The 22,226-nt window shown below is 40.4% G+C and overlaps 1 protein-coding gene across 2 annotated transcripts in view; it reads right to left on the bottom strand.

The window, feature by feature from the left end:
* The window catches only part of ARSJ (arylsulfatase family member J), a 53,050-nt gene that overhangs the window by 21,755 nt on the left and 9,069 nt on the right, over positions 1-22,226 (bottom strand). Inside the window, exon 1 of one of the 2 annotated variants that reach the window (XM_084625650.1) lies at positions 8,805-8,848. The exons of the other annotated variant lie outside the window; for it this stretch is intronic. Within the exon in view, the coding sequence (XP_084481776.1) occupies positions 8,805-8,809 (5 nt within the window). The 5' untranslated portion in view covers positions 8,810-8,848. Of the gene's footprint in view, positions 1-8,804; positions 8,849-22,226 lie in introns of those variants that run through there. 2 annotated transcript variants of the gene reach the window in all.

A 22,226-nucleotide genomic window follows, 5' to 3' on the forward strand; every position in this document is an offset into this window, starting at 1 on the left:
GACTGCAAGTGCAAAATATAATTTTTATCCATCAGTAATTACTGTGAAAAACATATTTCACAGCAGCCTCGTACTTCAATATTTTTATTTTTTTATGTAGTGAATAAAATAATCATTATTTTTATAAGTTGATGAGGACTGCCTATTAGACTTATTTCTCATAAAATTTTAATGATTGTTAAGAAATCCTTACCATGTTCTAATATTTGTACTCTATGTTCATGCTGGCTCAATTAGTCATCTGTATTATTTTTTCAGATTAAAGTTTCTTTCATCTCAGTTTAACTAATCATGGAAATTTTCTATTAAAAAGACTTTTTTTAAAACACTAAAAAATTACTATATCTCCTTGGGTAATAGAGAGGGAGAGGGATATGCAGTGGTTTGAGCATTGCCCTGCTAAACCCAGGGTTGTGAGTTCAATCCTCGAGGGGGCCATTTATGGATCTGGGGTAAAAATTAGGGATTGGCCCTGCTTTGAGCAGGGGGTTGGACTAGATGACCTCCTGAGGTCCCTTCCAACCCTGATATTCTATGATTGAATGATTTGACACTATACGCAACCCAAAAAGCAATAAACGATGCATTTAAAGTTTCACGAACAGAAGGTAGAAAATACAAAACCCAGAAATATCAAGCAAGTCACATATCTAAATATTGTCCCATATAATCCCCAAGGATTAATATAGTGGGGAAAAAGGATGAAGCTGTAATATTTTATAGAGTGATAGTCACATAATTTTGGATTTGGATTTAATGCATATATCCAGGTGAAAAGTCTGAATATGTTGTGATGTAATTTAATTTGTATTTTCTGAGTTAAAAAAAAACACAACAGAGAGGGAAACAAACATTTCATATTATATATAAGGGGGGGGGGGGCGCAGCAAAATTGTTGTCCCAAACATTTACACATGAGAGAGAAAGAAACCAACCTATATTTTAGCTTTTAACCCTCTCAATCCCATGGAGTTTAACATGCTACAGCTGCAGTTTCTTTCAGAAAATCAGGTTTTTTTGCAGAGGAAAATGAAGAAAATATGCATTTTTTTTCAACTAGCAGGGGTTTCCCTGGGAGTTCCTGGTTTAACAAGGTGATGGGAGAGGGAGTTTGTTGTTATAGAGGACCAGAGATGGAACTTGGGACCCTGGCCAAAGGCCGGGAGAACGGATACCCCAGCGACTGGTGACTGGGAGGCCCAGTTTGGACACCACAGCTGGGAGGACAATGAGCTGCAGACAGAGGACCCTGGTGACCTGACCAGCCGGTTCCAGCCAGTGGGGAACAAAGGATGGCTGAGAGGAGAGGAGGCCCAGGCAACACTGTTTACCTGGACAGAAGATAAAGAACAGAGACGGGGCTTGGGGACAGGTGATATTGGATGCCCAGCTGGAAAGCGCAGGGTCGCTGGACTGGAGATAGAACAGGGGAGACTTAGATGTACAGTGCTGAGGGAGGCCAGGCCTGAGGGCCCTGAGAGTCTCCTATGCTGTGTTCAGATGCTCGATAAACACTTCTGCTTTACACTAGCTGAGAGTCGCTCCAGTCTACAGAACAGGACTGCATTATTCCCTCTGGGAGTGGAGGCCCCGGGGATCCAGAACGAGTGGACTCCCTGAGGGGCCCCACGGTGAGAGACAGGAGTGCTAAAGGTTTAGAGTGGTGCAGCTCCAGGAGGTGGAGGGGCTTAACCCCCAAGAGAGAGTGGACCCCCTAGAAGGGCGTCACACTGGAGGGGGTTCTTCCCCACGGACAGTACGGGGCCAAGAGTGGGCGTGACCTGTGAGTCCGTGACACTTTCCCCAAACCTGAGCAAGAGCTCCGTGAAGCTTGAAAGCTTGTATTGTCCACCAAGAGAAGTTGGTCCAATAAAAGATATTACGTCACCTACCTTCTGTCTCATATCCTGGGCCCAACATAGCTACAACAACACTGCAAATTTGTATACCAACAGGCAGCCTTCTATATAACACGGGGGAGATTCACAAAGGCACAACTGACTTTCACTAGGAGCCTAAATACCTTTCATGCCTTTGCAAATCTTCCCCAGTTTGGAACAAATGGATAAACAGTAAAGTCCCCAGGACCAGATGGTATTCATTCAAGAGTTCTGAAGGAACTCAAATATGAAACTGCAGAACTACTAACTGAGGTATGTAACCAATCACTTAAATCAGCTTCTATACCAGATGACTAGAGGACAGCTAATGTGACAAAAAAAACCCCAAACAAATAAAACAAAAAAACCCCCATGTTCCAGAGGTGATCCTGGCAATTAAGGGTTGATAAGCATAACTGCAATACCAGGTAAATTGGTTGAAATTATAGTACAGAACTGAATTATCAGACAAACAGATAAAGATGACTTGTTGGGGAAGAGTCTACACCGCTTTTGTAACGGGAAATCATACCTCACCAATCTATTAGAATTTTTTGAGAGGGGTCAACAAAGATGTGGACAAAGGTGATCCAATGGATATATTGTACTTGGACTTTCAGAAAGTCTTTGACAAGGTCCCTCACCAAAGGCTCTTAAGCAAACTAAGCAATCATGGGATAAGAGGGAAGATTCTCTCATGGATCAGTAACTGGTTAAAAGACAGGAAACAAGGGGTAGACATAAATGGTCAGTATTCACAATGGAGAGAGGTAAATAGCAGGGATGTATATTGGGACCAGTGCTGTTCAACATCTTCACACATGATCTGGAAAAAAGAATAAAAAGTGAGGTGGCAAATTTTTCAGATGATAGAAAATTACTCAAGATAGTTAAGTCCAAAGCAAACTGTGAAGAGTTATAAAGGGATCTCACAAAATTGGGTGATTGCATTTATCAGCATTGAATTTCATCTGCCATTTTGTTGCACAAAGTAATGAAAAGTAATGCATATTGGAAAACTACACATTGAGCCCGATGATCTAGCCAGCTTTCTATCCACCTTATAGTGCATTCATCCAATCCATACTTTTTTAACTTGCTGGCAAGAATACTGTGGGAGACCGTATCAAAAGCTTTGCTAAAGTCAAGATATATCATGTCCACAGCCTTCCTCATATCCACAGAGCCAGTTATCTCATCACAGAAGGCAATTAGGTTGGTCAGGCATGACTTGCCCTTGGTGAATCCATGTTGACTGTTCCTGATAATCTTCCTCTTCTCCAAGTGCTTCAAAATGGATTCCTTGAGGACCTGCTCCATAACTTTTCCAGGGACTGAGGTGAGGCTGACCGGTCTGTAGTTCCCTGGATTCTCCTTCTTCCCTTTTTTAAATATGGGCACAATATTTGCCTTTTTCCAATCATCCAGGACCTTCCCTGATCAGTATGAGTTTTCAAAGATAATGGACAATGGCTCTGCAATCACATCAGCCAATTCCCTCAGCAACCTCTAATACATTAGATCTGAACCCATGGACTTGTGCATGTCCAACTTTTCTAAATAGTCCTTAATCTGTTCTTTCACCACTGAAGGCTGCTCACCTCCTCCCCATACTGTGCTGCCCAGTGCAGCAATCTGGGAGCTGACCTTGTCTGTGAAGACTGAGGCAAAAAAGCATTGAGTACTTCAGCTTTTTCCACATCATCTGTCACTAGGTTGCCTCCCCGATTCAGTAAGGATCCCACACTTTTCCTGACCACCTTCTTGTTGCTAACATACCTGTAGAAACCCTTCTTGTTACCCTTCACATCCTCCCCCTAGCTGCAACTCCATTTGTGCTTTGGCTTTCCTGAATACACTCCTGAACGCTTGAGCAATATTTTTATACTCCTCCCTAGTCATCTGTCCAAGTTTCTACTTCTTGTAAGCTTCCTTTCTGTGTTTAAGCTCACCGAAGATTTCTCTGTTAAGCCAAGCTGTTTGCCTGCCATATTTGCTATTCTTTCTGTACATCGGGATGGTTTGTTCCTGCACCCTCAATAAGGCTTCTTTAAAATACAGCCAGCTCTCCTGGACTCCTTTCCCCCTCATATTAGTTTCCCAGGGGAGTCTGCCCATCAGTTCCCTGAGGGAGTCAAGGTCTACTTTTCTGAAGTCCAGGGTCCGTATTCTGCTGCTCTCCTTTCTTCCTTTTGTCAGGATCCTGAATTCAACCATATCATGGTCACTGCTCCCCAGGTTGCCACCCACTTCTACTTCCCCTACTAGTTCTTCCCTGTTCGGGAACAGCAGGTCAAGAGGAGCATGGCCCCAAGTTGGTTCCTCCAGCACTTGCAGGAGGAAGTTGTCCCCAATACTCTCCAAAAACCTCCTGGATTGTCTGTGCACTGCTGTTTTGCTCTCCCAGAAGATGTCAGGGTGATTGAAGTAACCCATGAGAACCACGGCCTGTGATCTGGAAACTTCTGTTAGTTGTCCGAAGAAAGCCTTGTGTACCTCATCCTCCCGGTCTGGTGGTCTACAGCAAATGCCCACCACAACATCACCCTTGTTGCTCTCACCTCTAAACTTAACCCAAAGACTCAACAAGTTTTTCTCCAGTTTCATATTATAGCTCTGAGCAATCATACTACTCCCTTAGATTCATATTAGAAATGAGATGATGAAGTTGGGGGAGGATAAGGTAGAAGTCTATAAAATCAGGAACAGTATGGAGCAAGTGAATAAGGAAATGTTATTTGTCCCTTTGCACACCACAAGAAACAGGGGTCACCCAATTAAATCAATAGGTAGCAGGTTTAAAACAGCCATACTTCTTCACACAATGCACAGTCCGCCTTTGGAACTCATTGCCAGGGGATGGATCACTTGAAAATTGCCCTGTTCTTTTGCTCCTTTTGAAGCACCTGGCATTACCCACTGTCAGAAGACAGGATAATGCACTTGATGTAACATTGGTCTGATCCATTAGGGACATTTTTATGTGCTTATGTTCACAGACTTATAGAGATAGTGTCCTATAGTTCTGCATTAATCAACCACCCCTCGCCCCAAACTACCTACGTTGGTATAGTCAGTACATACAGCGTGAGCTAAGTAGTGATCTTTGTCATGTATTCAAATAGTAGCTGACAACAGGAGACATGTATTTTCTCAAGAATCAATTAACCATGTTTCTCACCAGAAGTGGGCACATACTGTAAAATGAGTACGTTTTCACAGTCTCATGTCACTGAGGCATCTTGGAATCTGTCCCTGCCCTTTGTGAGTTTGGTTGTCTAACTGAACTGGGTTTTCATGGCTGTCTCATTTGATCATCATTACAAAACTCAGTATATAATACAATTAGATTAACAACATACTCTTAATGCATGCATACCGGATTCCTAAATATTTAAAGGTTCAACTTTTCAAGGAGTGGAGTCCTACAATTTTCAGCACAGCATTCAGAGCTTTTATTTGCTTAAACATTATTTTTTAAATATACTTGAACAAGCATATTATAAGCCAAAATGGGGTTGGCCCAAAAGTCTAGCAGCAGCACACTGAGATACCACAAAAGATATTTGAGACTAACTCAAGCTTCTGACTAGCAAGGAATGAGAAGTGTCATGAAAACTCTGCTCTCAGACTCTGGGAGAATGAAGACTCTTGTACCACTCTGAAGCAAGCAACCCACCTGGCCAGTACAGCAACAGCATTGTTAATCTCTTAAGTAAATTGCATTGAGCTCTGACTGGAGGGATGGTTGCTGCAAAACAAAGCTTATGGGAAAGGGGTTGGGAGAAAGAAGGAAAAAAAACCACAGGAACTCTTGGGCTTAAGATAGAGTCAGAGGGACACTCCAGTGAGGAAATGCATTAAGGGCCTGATCCATCTACCACTGGCTTCAATGAGCATTAGATCAGGTCCTAACTGAATTTATACATTGCTTTTATTGACTTCTTCCAGATAAATTTTGATGGGGACTAGTTCACCTTACCTCCATGACAACTCACCTGTATTTGGCCTTGTTAAATAAGAAGAGTATTTGTATATGCTTTTATGCACTCTACAGGTTTCATGCAAGATGAGAAGGAATTCTCAAAAAATTGACTTAAGAATGATAATGCTGCATGATGGGAGAAATAATTACTTCACCATCTCATGATCCCTTGAAGGTACTTTTTTTTAAAAAAAAAAAATTACTGTCTAGAGTCCTAATGAATTTTAATCACTCTCAGAGAATGGAAATGTTCTGTAGCTGCAGATTGCAATATCAAAAACTTGCCCCATCCAATATACCAAATGCAGAGAATACCAGGTGCCACACTAACTTTCAGCACTTGCAGTCTTTGTGGTTTGGGAAGAAGGAAGAAGCCTAGGAGTAACAAGAAAGTGGAACACTAAATTATTATATTGAGAAATATAGTACATCCTGAGACAATTAAAAAAAGAAAGCCATGATCTGACATATTTCTTCTTGAAATACATAAGCTGGATTTGGTTGTGCGTTTTGCAAGTGAAAACATTTCATGCTGACTCCTTAGTTCTATGCTTAGGAACACAGCATAGTCACATAGTTCCCCCCCTCTTTTTATAGCAGTACATAACTGTTTGTGAATTAAAAGTCTTTGAACTATATTTCCCTGATCCATTAAATGAATTTCAGTTGTCTTCTTGCAGTTATACTCCATGTGCTATTGCAGACTCATTATCCTTTATTGTCAACAGACAGTAATCCTTCTCTCCCCCCCCCGCACAAAAAACCAAACCAAAACAAAAGAAAACCAAGCCAACTCTGATGCCTCAACTTGCAGCACAATAAACTCTCCTCTTGCTGGTGTTAATATATGGTTTGCATAAAAAACAGCTGCAGATGCACTGTATATGTCGTGTTTGTGCATGTTTCATGAAAGGCTTAGAAGTGAGAACAGCTAGAGCAACCTAGAAAGATTTTCCTCTCAGGTGCTTTGGGTCATCTCTCCTTAATGAGACAGTAAAAAAGGGTGTGTAACAGAGCACAGGAGTGAACACTGCACTCTGAACACTCATAAACCAATTAGTTTCCCCAGAGAAAGATGATTGAGATAATTAGATAATCAGGTTGGCAGGCTGGATGACATAAAGAGTCAATTAGCCCATCAACCTAGAAGGTTAAAGGACCTCCTCAGGACCTCTGCTCCTCTCTGGTCCTGAGGAGGTCCGAAAGCACAGAGGATATTTTAAACAGACGGTTGCACAGGGACTTTAGTGGTATAGGTGGAGGGAACTCAAATAAATAGCACTGTGAATGCACAACCAGTGGAGTCCATGCAGTTTCTGCAAGGCAAGAAGACAGGAGCAATAGTCCACCCTGTTACCTGGGGTGAGAACCTCGATCATTAGAACCTGATTCTGCAGTGAAAAGCATCTGGGTATGTGGATCTGTTCATGCAGATCTCATGCAGACTGGAGCTTTAGGTCACAACAATGGTTTTGAGGCCGTTTGATTCCTCCCCTACTTCTCACTTCTCACTTCCCACTCTTCATTTCTTTTTAAAGTGATGAAGTCCTATGGATGTTGTGCAAAAACAGCAGTGTGTATCTCAGAGTATTCGATAAAGTCCATCACCATAGTCTCTGAGCACTGCACGGGTAAATTAGATCCGTATTGACTAAACTTCACAGAATGCTCTGCTCTTCTCTGGTTCTAAAAAGCTCTCTTTTCCCATCTTCCCCCACCTATCATCATCATCATACCTTCTTTATTGAAGAGGCACATCTAGAAGTTACAACCAGATGCCGTTATAACATCCCTAACTCAGCAACACTGGTATGACCTGAACCCGAGTAGCATTCTTCAACAAAGTATGAAACAACTGGTCAAAATGATTAAACACGCCTCCAATTGGATGTGTTGACTTGTTTCCAACACTTCTTTGTACCCCTCTCGCTCAAAACTGGTTTGTTACTATTCAAATTTCCTTATAAACTTACACATCATCTGTATTTGAAGAGCTTATGGGGTGAAATAATAGATACAGCCTCCCTGTGCCTGATACAGAGGGACTCTGAATCAAGGTAAATGTGGTATCTTGAGGACTGTGTTGGAATTGCAAGGTACCACTGTAAGAGCCTGGGGAAGGCCAGTGTAGCAAAGCATAGGAGCAGAGCCAGTTTAAAGCAAGATGGGGGTGCATCATGTGTCTGCCTTAGGGAGCAGCCTATTTCTCTCTCTCTGTTTTTGCGTTCTGGTGCATCATCATTCTGAATTCCTTGAGGACCTGCTCCATGATTTTTCCAGGGACTGAGGTGAGGCTGACTCGCCTGTAGTTCCCCGGATCCTCCTCCTTCCCTTTTTTAAAGATAGACACTACATAATGGATAGATGTGGTGGTGCTTTTCCCCCAAGGCCATACCTGCTCAATGTGCTAAAAGCACTTTTCAGACAGTCACAGTAACTTATTTTTAGGGAGAGGAAAGTTGATGACAACTTGGGGAGCTCCAGCAGGGTACATTTATGCAGTCTCTGAATATAGATATTTTGGCATTCTGACAACACTAACATCACAAAATTCTTGCAGCCAACAAAATGAAAAATATGTTTTTCCTGCATTTCGTGCTCTTCTAACTGAATATCAGCATAACAGAATATCTTTCTGATACTTCTAGGCTATGATCTCTTGGAATGAAAAAAAGACAGATATTGTTAAGCTTTCCCCAAAGTTGCACTCACTGTATTTGTAATTTCTAAAGAATGTTAATGAGACAGCAAAAGTAAATAAGAACAAAACATAACCTGGTTTGAAAGCAGAGGATCACAAATGGGTGTCTACCACAGAGCTTCCTGAAACAGCTCTGAAAAGAAGCCTTTTAAATCAGTTTTCTGAACAAGAGAAAGCACCTAAAGAGTGCTCTATTCTTTATAAAAGACAAAAATATATATGGTATCTCATACAGTACCTCATCCTGTCACCAGACGAAATGCCTGCTTCCACTCACTCCCTGAGGAATGTGCTTTCAAAATTCCACTTCTTCTGACTCAATAACTCCCACTTCAGAACTCTTTCCAATTATGGAGACATCTTCCAGCTGCTTTTGTAAACAGTGTTTGATAGCCTGGTGTTACCTGCAATTAGTTTATTTTCTGGAGGCTACAGGAAACAAAGCTATGTCTGCACACTACAGTTTTCTGTGTCAGGATGGTCTGGCAGTTAAAGCAATAATGTGAGTTCTGTTCCTGGATCTGCCAGACCTTCTGTGTGGCCCAGGGCAAGTTTCTCTGTGCCATAGTTACCCTATCTGGGACTGGGGAGACTACATAATTACTTTTTTCCCCACACAGTGTTGTAAGTTTTAGTCTATTGATGTTTATAAAGCTCTGTGGCATGTTTGAGAAGGTGCCATAAAAGACTCAAATATTATTAGTGAGATCTACTTTAACACCAAAGGAGCCATGATTTACACAATACCTCAATCACCTGTGGGTGAACACTTTTCAAAAAGTGATCTCTCTATATCTGACCTATCAGTCCTCCTCCTCAAAAGGAAATCAGTGCAACACTTTCAAAAGAAAAGGAGTACTTGTGGCACCTTAGAGACTAACTAATTTATTTGAGCATAAGCTTTCGTGAGCATCCGATGAAGTGAGCTGTAGCTCACGAAAGCTTATGCTCAAATAAATTTGTTAGTCTCTAAGGTGCCACAAGTACTCCTTTTCTTTTTGCGAATACAGACTAATACGGTTGCTACTCTGAAACATTCAAAAGAGGAGCCTAAGAGCTTAAATTCATTACTCTGCTGGACACCAAAAATCATGAACAACCTGTAATCTATAACCCCCTCTTTTTTGTCCTGTGCCTGCACAGGTGTTAATGGGCCACTCTACCTTAAATGGTCCCTTATAATATGTGCTAACTACCTATACTAAACAATCTGTTCCACCTTGCACATTGCTGTGAAGCTGGGAGTTCCCTTCCCAGACCTGAAGAGCTCGGTGTGTGTCTCTTAAGCTTGTCTCTCTACCCAACAGAAGTTGGTCCAATAAAAGATATTACCTCACCATCCTTGTCTTCCACAATTTCAAATGCTATTCTGAAAACTTCTATTAAATAGTCACAAATAATATACTTTCTTGTCAATATCCCCCTGAAAATGACTTCAGAATCTTCCTTACTTAGGTCCCAGTTTGTGACTTTCCTTTCGATGATGCAAAATGGAATAAGGGGAGTATGCATCAGCCCTCCAACTGTGCAGTTTAGCTGCATCACTATTCTGTAGGTGAGGAGAGAGCTCTGAGAGGCTGCTACTTCTCCTCCATGTTGGAGGTTAGGGAGTAGAGTGGAATCTTGGCTGGATTCACCAACATGCAGGCGGGAAAGCTGTTTACTATAGAAAGGCTTAGTATCACATTACTTCCCTAATGGAGGAAGGCTCCAACTCACATGCCCTCCCTTGTTACTGGGCCAGTGCATCCACATGCCCTTCTTTGCAAATGGTGAGATGTAAAGTCTCAATCTTGCCCCTCTTGCTTCGAATTCCCTTGCATTACCTCCCACCTTTGGAAAGTAAGTCATGACCTATTTTTTCCTCCCTTTCTGAAATAATTACTTCCTTGAGGTGGTGCCGATTCAGAAGCAGAAAGAGAAATACAGATGTTGTGATCATCATCATTTGCAGAGACATCATAATTAGGATTGTGTCATACATGCCAGATAGTTGATACATTTAAAAAAAAAAAAAAAGGCAGGTAATTCTCTCTGGATAGATTCTCTGCTCTGCCAAGTTCATGATGCACCACCTATATGGCTCATTGTGAACTTAAAGCATCCTGAGATTTAGCCTGAAGCAGTCCCCATATAGGTGGAATCTCCACCAGTACATAGCTGGCAGAGGTGGGTCCCCTGCCTCCTGCATCAGCTCTGCTGCCTCTTGTGCCAGAACCTTCAACTCCAGCAGAAGAGAGAAAGGGGAGAGGGCATCGTGACTGCAGAGAAGAGGAGAGAGGCAAGGGGTGGTGGAAGGAAGCTCTATTATACTTGATTCTCCAGCAGCATAAGCTAAAGCTGTCCTGGGCAACTGAGAATCAAGGCACTGTGACAGCTCTGTGGAAGCCTTCACTCTCCACCGCATTGAAGCAGAGCTCAGATACAGTGAAAAATCAAATCCTCCACATCTGTTTATACCTAATGAAGGGCGGTGGTGGTGATGGTATGTGTGTGTGTGTGTACGTGGGGGAGGGGGTGGTTCCCAGTCCAGCAGACGAGTATGTCATCTGAATAGAGTCAGCCCTTCACAGAGCTGCTGCACCTGTATAGTTCTGTGTTTGCACTTTTTGAATCGAATACTTCATCCAGACAGACAGTGAAGTTCTTAGAAGAAAAGTATAGATGCAAAGTTATTCCAGTATTTACTCTTGTAAAAGCCGCAGTTGATTGGAGGAAGTGTAAAAGTTACACATACAAAATCAAGGTCAAGAAACATACGTCAAGGATGTAAAGTAAATACATTCAGGAGGAAGGCCAACTAGGCCACATTTTTTTAAACTCCTGCTTTGCTTGGTGAATGTAGAACTTAATATACTAGTGGTTATAGACCTAAGCCTGCAAACCCTTCCTCAGATGATTACTACTTACTCATACACCTAGTTCCAGGGACATACCAATGGTTTTGCAGGCTTGGGCCCTTTGTTGTTAAAAGCATTCCATAACAATGGTTCAAGGTCAAGCTGGAAGGGCATGACCTTCCAAAGTAGGGTCTTGCAGGGATCATTTCTAGGTCCAGTCAGTTCTGTTCAATATCATCATCAGTGATTTAGGTAATGGCATAGAGCGTACACTTACAAAGTTTGCAGATGATCCCAAGTTGGGAGGGGTAGCAAGAGCTTTAGAGGATAGAATTAAAATTCAAAACAATCTGGACAAACTGGAGAACTGGTCTGAAGTAAATAGGATGAAATTCAATAAGGACAAATGCAAAGTACTCCACTTAGGAAGAATCAGTTGCACACATACATAATGCCTAGGAAGGAGTGGAGGTGGATTACCAGGAGCGCTGGGAGACCTCTCTCCCAGTGCTCATGTGTGACCACACTCGCACTTTAAAGTGCTACCGTGGAAGAATTCCCACAACAGCGCTTTGAAGTTTCCAGTGTAGCCATGCCCTTACAGTACTATATAAGTGAGTTTGAATAATAATGTTAAGAATTCTACCCTGTTACACCAACATAAATCTAGAGTAACACCAATGATTTCAGTGAAATTACCGAGTGGCTGACTTTGGCCCAATAGCTGGATATTTTGAATTAACATAAAAGAACACCCTAGGCAATAGGCCAGTACGGCATACCAGTAAGAAGTGGCCTCCGGTACCGGCCCATACACAGTTGATGTTAAAGAGCTGCCACAGCAGTGCTTTAACGTTGCTGCCCCTTTTGCCCCTCCCCCTCGGGCCACCGACAGAGGAGGGCTAAAGGGGCAGCTGTCCCAGGGCCCGGCGATTTAAAAGGGCCTGGGGCTCCTGACCAGCACAGCGGCTTGAGCCCCGGACCCTTTAAATCACCACCAGAGCCCCAGGTGGCATGGGCCGGGCAGCATGGAAGGGCTGGCTGGTGAAAGCTGACCCACAGCCCCGCCCCTTCTTCCCGAGGCCCCACCCCTTCTGAGGGCCCGGAGCTGGCCCCCCGTAGCGATAAGTCTTTTATATTACTTTCACCCCTGACCCTACAAGAAATAAAGACAAAACGCTGTGATCCAGAAATGGGAATTCCTGCCTGAATGGTAGTTCTTGGCCTCTTTGAATGAGGTGGATGCAGTGGAAGAGGTTGAAGAATTCCTTTTCAAAAGTCTATCATGACATAACGTTGGTGTTTTCATTTCTGCAAAAGACTTAACTTATTATGAGATAGGAGGTAGAAAATGTACTCTTTGAAAGAGTGAGTAGGGGAACCCACCATGCACCATTTAAAGTGGGGTCTGCTACTTACTCCTTAAGTCAAATGCTTTTCTTCCTGATGACAGGTGATGATGCCATTTTGAGGGACACAGTCCAAATGAAGACAAAGGTCACATTGCTAATAAACACAGTGACAACTTAAAGTAGAGCAGGGGTTCTCAAATTGGAGGTTGTGACTCCTCGGGGGGGGCGGGGGCACAAGGTTATTACATGGGGTTCGCGAGCTGCCAGCCTCCACTCCCAAACCCTGCTTCACTTCCAGCATTTATAATAATGTTCAATATAAAAAAAGTGTTTTTAATTTAGAAAGGGGGTCACACTCAGAGGCTTGCTGTGTGAAAGGGGTCACCAGTATGAAAGTTTGAGAACCACTGGAGCAGAGGAAACACCTGCGTTAAGTCTGATCCCTAATCTCTGGAAATCTAATGAGACCCAATAGACATTTGACAAAAACTCTTATCTTTTAAATCTCCATAGATAGCTGCTTGCAAGAAGAACTGCCAGCTGCAAAAAGATCTTTTATGAGTTTTTTCAGGATGTTGCTCCATGGAAGCCCTCTCCTTCTATTGAGATAGTGGTCCCTGAAGTTGTTCTGTGCTCATTAAGGATGAAATTCATTTCTGTGCAAAGGGCCAGCACCTATACATTGCTTATGGCTTGCTTTGATGTGATGTGGTTTGATATGATGAGACAGATAGCACGGATGAATTAAAACTGAGAGTACCAGAGCACTGGTGTGTTAATGTGGTTGAACAATAATGGGCTAGTATATGGAAATTAGCAGTGGTTGCAAGTGATTCATGATTTTCTTGCTCTTTAGCATTTGCATTTTTGTGAGGAAATACATTTGAACAGCCTTATCGCTAAGGGACAGAATGAGTCCTTGTCCCAGGAGAAGCCCCAGGAATAAACAATGAGTCAGAGTCAAAATCCTGCCCTGCTTGTTGGAGGAAATAAGTTACTGCAGCTTCACTCAATCTACCTTCCTTACTTTGTGCCCACCCAGCTCTGCTGGCTGGAGCGCTGACGATAGGAAGGGGGGGCGGGGGGAGGGGAGAGAGAGGGTCCAGCTATGGTTTTGGTCACTCTGTGCCCCTCTCTATCATTTCTCCTCCCACTTGCTTGGGAGGATAGGGATGGAAGCGAGAACAGTGTCAGGCATGCAACCCATTCTCCACTCTATGTTTGGACCCAAGATCCAGGGATCCTTCATGCAGCCTCAAAGGGGAGGTCATTAAAGTGAATCACAAACTGGCCCTAAGTAAATGAGGGTATTTTTGTTTGTGTTGGGAAATGAACAAAGTTTACTCTGAACTATAGAGTTGCTTCTAACATCTAAAGACGATACTGATATTTAAAACACCCACTATCAGTACTGTCAAACTATCTATGCATACTATTAATTCAGAAGAACGATTGCATTTGAAGCATGTTATGTCAGAATGCATCTATGCCATCCGTTTTCTGCAGGCTATAATGCCACGAGCTAAGAGGATGGGTTACTTGTTACTGTGTTTGCAAAACAAGAACCACGTAGACCCGGGGGGGGAAAAAGAACTAACCAACTGTAAACCAAAAAACAATCTTCCCCATCCCCTGAGGCCTTTATCTGAAAACATTTTGCTTAAGAAATGAAGCTTAAAAGAGTTACCAATACAAAGAACTACATAGGAAAATATTTTACCTACAGCTTGATCCAAAGCTTAAAATATAATAAATGCCTGAGCAGTAAGAAAGGAAGACAATTGGTTTATATTTATATTTCATATGGAATATATCTAAAAGGTAAAATACATATAGCCACATGCCCCCATTCACTCTGCTTTCTTAATGGTTCACTTTGCTGAGCAACAAGAACAGAGATACAGAGACAACAACAGAAAAAGAGCCAAGCTGAGTAGTTTGATGTTTAAATAGTTCCTTTCCATAAAATGACAAGCTCCACCCCGCTAATGGAACATTGGCTATACAAGCCAAGTCCAACAAACCTGGTCATTGTTTAGAGCATTCTGCAGCAGGATACTGTAGATGTGAATAAAACATCTGCTTTCCTAAAAACACCTCTCATATCAGGTTGCAAATCAAGGTGTAATAGATTTCATTATCAGGACCAGATCTAGGCACCAGCAAAGCAAGCACGTGCTTGGAGCAGCACAATTCCAGGGGCAGCATTCCGCGCCCCCCCCCTTTTTTTTTTTGCTTGGGCAGTTGTGCTCTCGGAGCATAGGGCGGTAAAAAACCTAGAGCCGGCCCTGTTCACTATATAGCAAATACAAGCTGGAAGCAACAGAAGAACTGATTCCAGAACTTGTAGTAAATCAATGAAGCATGGACTGGTTTGAAGAGAAGATGAGCTCAACAGGAGAACCAGCTCTTACATTACAGATACAGTGTGACAGATACCTTCATTTTAGAAGCTCCTGAATTCTTTCTGTGTGCCAAGGACTCTTAGGATAAAGGCAGCTTCCCTTTATAAGTTACTTTATAAGTTACCGTTACTCTGAAACCTTTATAAGTTAGTTTCTCTTCCCTGTTTTTTGATATTTGACTTGTAGTAGCAAAGACAAAATAATAAGGAGGTTAACTCTCCCACCCCCAATTTCTAATACATATTTGCTAGAATGTTTTAAACATTTTATGCAGTATATTTTCAAAGCAGTGATTGGGAGCTTTACCACCATAATTCCCTAAAATAGATGACTACTGCAGCACTTAATTTATCTTTGCAATGCTCCTGTATGGTAAATATCATTACACTTACTTGACAGATGGGTAAAGTAAAACTCAGGCAGGTTAGGTGATCAACTCAAGACCACACAGCAAGTCAACAGAAGAATGAAGGTGCCCAGGTCCCAATACTGTGCTCTAACCACTACAACACACTCTGTATATAACCCAGCTGCTAACCCTGAAATTCTCCTTGGGCTATCATAGTAAAACCACGTTCTTTCCTTCTTGTATATCACTACCAGCAATAACGATTCAGCAGGCCAGGTTATGTCCTCAGTGATACCGATGCAACTGCATTGTCTTCAGAGCATTTGACATTTTATTAATCGTGTTAGCACAGAAGGAGGAATGGAATCCAATTCACTCTCTTTTATCTATGTTGGGATAACAATAGCAAAACATATTTTTTGTTACAGAAGTGAATAGAGATGACTAGATCACATTCAGGAAATGTTTGTTGAGTAAGCAAGTGCCATTTTCACATACCTATTTTTCAGAGTGAACAGCACAGGAAAGGCTGTATGTATGAAAACAAAATTTTTAACTCAACTCACTAACAAATACTGTGCCAACTGAGAGAATGTAACACTGTCAGCAAGAATACAGGCTGTCAAATTGTGGTGCTCTTCAAGGTTACATTTAATAGCAACAGCAGGCAAACCATCAAAAAGAGCACTGAAGAAATCCTGTTGGTTTGTAATAGCAACATGGATAAGAAGAGTCTTGGGATTAGTCACAGAAAACACATTACTTTGGCTGTTTTCCTGATGGACACAAGCCAAGCTTTTCTGTGGCGGAAACATGCTTTAACAGAGAAAGCTTGGAATCCAAAGTGACCCCAAATATTCCTAACAGAATCAGCTACCGAAAGATTTGACCCATTTATACCTAAGCTAAGGAATCATGCCTCACCACCACTGTCTTGTGCCAATCTACAGCAATTCAACTTAGGCTAGATTCAGACAGGGCCCTCCAAAACAACATTTCAACCAGACAGTAAAATATCAGGATCTGACAGAAGGGATAAAAAAATTCAAGCATAATTCTTCTTACAATGGAAGCCTAATTCATGACACATGACAACTGTACCGGATGGCAACACAGAAACAAAAAAGAATTAGAGTCAAAACAGAATCTTAAGAGTTGCCATATGCAGTTTCAGTGGGGCCAATTACTGCCAAAGGATATAAAGTGAAGCCTCAAAGAGAGTCAAAACTCAAATTGGGCCGAAACAGTGACAAACAGTATTACACATGATCTTAATCATTACAGTAAAATCTCATTGTTTGTAGCATTACAGCATACATATATTTAATACTGATGGCTGAGGAGTCTTGGTCAAATCATTCTTCATTACATCAGAAAGACTAATTCTCTTTATTCTTACCAGAAGTCTCTTACTTACAGTAACAAAAATAGGGCAAATCAAAGCAGGAGATATAAATTAAAATAAAATAAAAAAAGCTCAAGGAAAACTTCTCTATGTACACTACACACAGAAGGAAAGGTTAGTTTTCCACTACATATGAATTCTGGATTATTATAACACCATAATGAAAATAGAATAAAAGAAGACAGAAAAAACACAAACACTAATGTATAATTTCATCAAGTAGGGAGTGCAGCAGAAAATTTTCAGGAATGCACACTGGCCCACACTCAATTCACACTACTTCTTTGCAGTATTGTTTGTGAAGGGGAAAAGAAATCACAATTTCCATTCTTGTGCCTCCCACCCTTGTCCAAATAATTCATCCATTTCTGCTTCCTTCTCTCTTATGGTTCAGAAATCAGTTTCCACATTTTTACAGCACCTAATAACAGCTGTGTCCAGTTTAAGTGTCTACACCCTTAACCAAAATTCTCTTAAATAAAAGTTTATTGTTAGATATAGGGTAGTGTTGCACAGTACAACACCCAGCAAACAAAGAGTAAATACCAGCTCAGCTTCACTCTCAACCTGTCACCAAGGAAGGGCTGCTAGGGAGATGGAGGGAGGAGAAAGCGTCTGAGAAGCTAGGATTCTACATCTTGGGGTTATAGAACTGGGCTGAACCTCTCATTTGGAAGTTTTCTGTATACTTGTCTATTACGTTAATTTCTTTCTCATTATAAACAAGTACCTGATTCAGAACTGACGGCTCCTCTTTTATGTCATGTAATTGGATTTACTCTATCATAAAGCTGAACTAGCCTAGTGCTGAATCAGGCCCTAACATCTGAGGATAAGATGTTCCCTATTGAGTTACTGCACTGGTTGATAGAAATTAAAGAGAAAGATAATCAAATAAACAATAACTATAAATAAGCTTATCTTTTTGCTTATTACAACCAAAAGCACCACAAGAACTGAAAAAGATTATGCTGCAAATACTACCCACGGCATACCTGAATGCAGTTCGTCTTCTCCCACAGCCTAAAAAATGCATCAGGGCTTCTTCCAACTTGACAGCCAAGCAAGTAAGATGCATGTCCACCATTCCCATTTTCCTTAGTCTAAAATGTGAGCAAGGGGGTTGCTTGCATACAATCTAATTAGCCTCAGCAATGGCTTTGAACTCCTTTTTGAAAGAATCTTTGTAATCCATATAAATCAAAATAGTGCCCATTTCTAGGCTATCATATAGCATAGAACACACAACATGAAACTCTCCAAGGTTTACAATAGCAAGAACGATTCAGATCAGGAAAGGCACAAATTATACCAGACTTGACAATAGATTTTTCTTTTTATAACTAATTAATTTCCCCACCACCCCCCTCTTAAGATGTATGTATTAATAATATAGGAAAAATCTCTCTCTCTGTCTGAAGAGGAATAATATTTAAAAATAAGAAAATATTCCCCAAGATCAAGAAATTTCAATAATTCTGCTAATGGTGCAGCTTTGTCTAGTTTTCCAGTTTCTTTTTTTAACAGTACATGTCGTCATAGTATTTTGGAAAGCCTGGATATCATGAAAAAAAATGTATGGTCAGCATAAGGTTTGGTTTGTATCTTCAAATGAAAGGGGGAATACTCCAGGCACACACATAAAATTCACACCTAAACTCAATCCCAAATCCAGCTGCTGGTGGAACATAGCATACTTTAGATGTTATTTTTTAGAGTCAGGTCACTTCTAGAGAATAACCATGAAGGGTGGGGAAGGCTAGCATACATAAATCTGAAATGCAGAGGATAAACTTAAGAATGGGCACCTGGTAATTTTATAGAGGCGTTGCCATTTTCAACAATATATTACTTTCCCAAATTCCGGCTCTAGTGATCTCTTCCATTTTCCACAACCAAAAGCAATCAAGTCAGAGGACCTGGACCAGCCTGGCTGTTTTAAGAGTTAATTCACTGTAGGCAACTAGGAGTTTCTGATGCTCACCATATATTTGATAAAAAGCTTTCCTTTTAAAACACTCTGAAAAGCCTCAGCTAAATTGTGCAACAGAGAGTAGTCCATAAACTGAAAGCAAGAACAGCACAACTAATTAAACTTGCTGCTAAAAAATTAAAGCATTCTTAGTTCAAGGGGCATTTACACATATAGGTTATCTTAGATATTAAAAAAGGATTAAATGTATCGGCAACTAGGTTTTACACTGAAACCAAAAAATCTATTTTCCAAAACAAGGTACTTGTAACTTTGCAATTGTTACAAAAAAGGGTGGATAAAAATATTTTTTTTAATTTAAAATCAGATTTTTTGATAAGAAGTTTTTTCTTCAAAAAACATATCTAAAGATAGTTTTAATTGACATTCATTATAGCTCAAAGATATCTCATCATGGAATAGGGATTATAAATTCTAGTTCTATAATATGAGACAATATATTCATGTAATATTTAAGAAAAGTTTTGTAAATGAGTTCCAGTAGTTCATGGGTTAGGGAGCCAATCTTATCGGGTTCGAGGGGCTTCTGTATAGATTATTTAGGTTAATTTTTCTATTTGCCCAATAGGACACAGTGCTCAGTCTACAAGATACCATCAGGAATGCTTAATTTTGCAGTTCTCAAACTATGGATTTGTGGCCCCAGAGATAGCATGCTTGTTAACAGCAAAAATATTTTAAAATAAATATAGAGGTGAGAAATAACAGAGCTCAAACCTATTGTCCCTCTGCAAATTTGTGTACAGAGTCAATCCCTTACCTCCCTCTAAAAGTGCAAATTTTCAAAAAGTTCAGTGACTAGAAGATTGTTGGGGGCGGAATAGATCTGGATGAGGAGAAGTCTGGAGATAAATGTGAGAAGGGAGGGACAGGCAGTAGAAACAGAAGTGAAACTGTTTGAGCAGCATTTTCTGGAAGTCTTGAGGTCTTTCTGAGTGTAGCCTTCATTGATTTGAGATCTACCATACCATTCTTTCCCTAGAAGGGAAAACCTATAATGGCATCAGGCCGTAAAAGAGACCCAGTTTGGGAATATTTTAATGAAGTTCCTCTACCTGTGGGTAAGAGAGGCATATGTGCAAAATGCAAACAGTGCAACAAAGAACTGGAACAAAGCCTGGTTGCCTCAATGAAACAACATCATGAGAAGTGTTCCTTCTCAGGAGGAAGCTGCATTGAAGCCACCACAATATGCAAGTGCCACCACAATATGAGTTCTAACACAACATTTATCATGATATGGTGGACATTGATAGAACTCAATAAGCATTTATGAACCAGATTTTTGAAGGGTCTTCCTTTTGCATGTGCACCTCTTTGTGTCTACACAATGGTCATCTGTGTGTGCATATGGGTACAAGAGAAGCCTGAAACTGTTGACCTTCCAGGCACATTGCAAGCCTATCCATCCCTTTGGCTAAAGATTTGGGAAAGGCTGAAGTGTGAAGGGGAAGTCAGACCTGAAAAGGATTTTTTCCCAGTTTGGTGGATTTTCTTTTTATTTATGTGAGATGGGACTTCTGGGAGCGGTTTTTTTGTTTGATGAATTTTAAAAAACTTTCAAAGTGCCCAGTATGTGTAATAGGCACTGGATGTTTATAAATCAAAATAAATATATGTTGTATGGGCCAGATGTATCAAACTGGAGGCCAGAAGTCCATTTGTAAAACAGTGTATTCTTATTTGTGTGAACATCTAACACAAATAGATGTATTAATCATGAAACTGTGCAGGTACAATTTTGTCCATGTGGTTTCTGTATATTGGTGTCTGGCCTTTGAGTTAAAAATGTAGGCCTACATGCCCATAGTATACTGAAGGAATTTATAATCCCTATTCACTTAAAGTTAATCTGAAACAGTCATTTTAAATAAGAAAGGACAGTTTTGTACTTAAGACACAGAACTACAACTCAGACAGTCTAGAATCTAGATTTGTTTCCCAGATCTACCAGGGATTTCCTTTTTGACCTGCAGCCAGATATTATGGTGACAAGAGCCTATACACATAAATACGTGATTTCCTGACAATTAGTTTACACACTCCCAATAGAACCAGAAAAGTGGGCACATATATTGCATATTTTATAAATTGTTACTATAACCATTTGCTTAATTCACTAAATCTCTCTGTAGACTGCATTTCTTTACAGATATAACAGGTCTAAATAGGCAGCAGGAAAGCAATAAATATAAGCAAGTTTCAACTGAATTTCCACAACAGTTATCATAAATTTTGGGTGCCATATGTTCAAATACCTCTATACACTGTTAAACATTTTAGCACAAATTTACTCCAACATGGGCAGGTGCCCTAATATTACAAACTTGGACATGGAAACAGAAACTATTAAAACAACAGAAGAACAGATTTAAAACAAAATTAAAATAAAAACAAAAATCTGGAATCTTGATTGAGATCATTGTTACAAAATACAAGAAATAACAGAGGTGCAAAGTGGGCATTTTTCCTCTTCTGAGCTGCAGTATGTAAGGTTGACCACTAGCTACTTTTATCACACGAAAAGTAATCTACTAGCATTTGAATTTAGTTTCTCAAATTTTAAGCCCCAAACTATCTTAGATCTTTTGGGTGATACAACTGAGTGTCTTTATCACTCTGCATCTAGCTAATCAGCGTCCTTTCCAGGCCATTTTCCCCCCAGGAAACATAACTCAATAACCTGAGTGTTGATTCACTTCAGAGGGTCTTTTTTAGGGAAGATGCATTCAAATACCAGAGTTTTGATCATGAGAGCCTACCAATGTTTATTCCTTCATCAGCTTACTACTTACTATTAATGTCAGAAGTACACATGGTCAATTACCAAACAGATATGTGCAAGGGATGTTGAGTATTGAATTAATAGACTTTGAAGTGCATTTGCAAGTCTTAATAGATCCCATATGTACTGTCTACAATGCACTTTTTATGCTGACACCTCTATTACACAAGATCCTTCTTTTTTTCCAAAATGGTTTTGCCAGGTTTGAGAAAAAAAGTCAAATTAAAAATCACAAATTTAAAATTCCTTGCCAATGTAATTAACAATAAATTTCTTTGTTTAAAACTAGAATATTTCTAAAGTATAATTTATGTTTGACCATGTATGGTGTTTCATTCATTTTTTTAATTTCACACATCTGGGACAATGAAAATTTGATCAGTCAGTTTCACCTTTCTAATTAGGTACAGATTTTGCATCCTATACAATGCTACCATATTTGGGTTGCAAGTTTTGGGCCTAAACTACCAGACAATGTTCTTATAAGTATAATTAAAAACTGATGCATGAAAAATATGATTGCATATTACA

This window comes from Lepidochelys olivacea (assembly GCF_965140295.1).
Source record: "Lepidochelys olivacea isolate rLepOli2 genome assembly, chromosome: 4".
NCBI classification, from domain to species: Eukaryota; Metazoa; Chordata; order Testudines; family Cheloniidae; genus Lepidochelys; species Lepidochelys olivacea.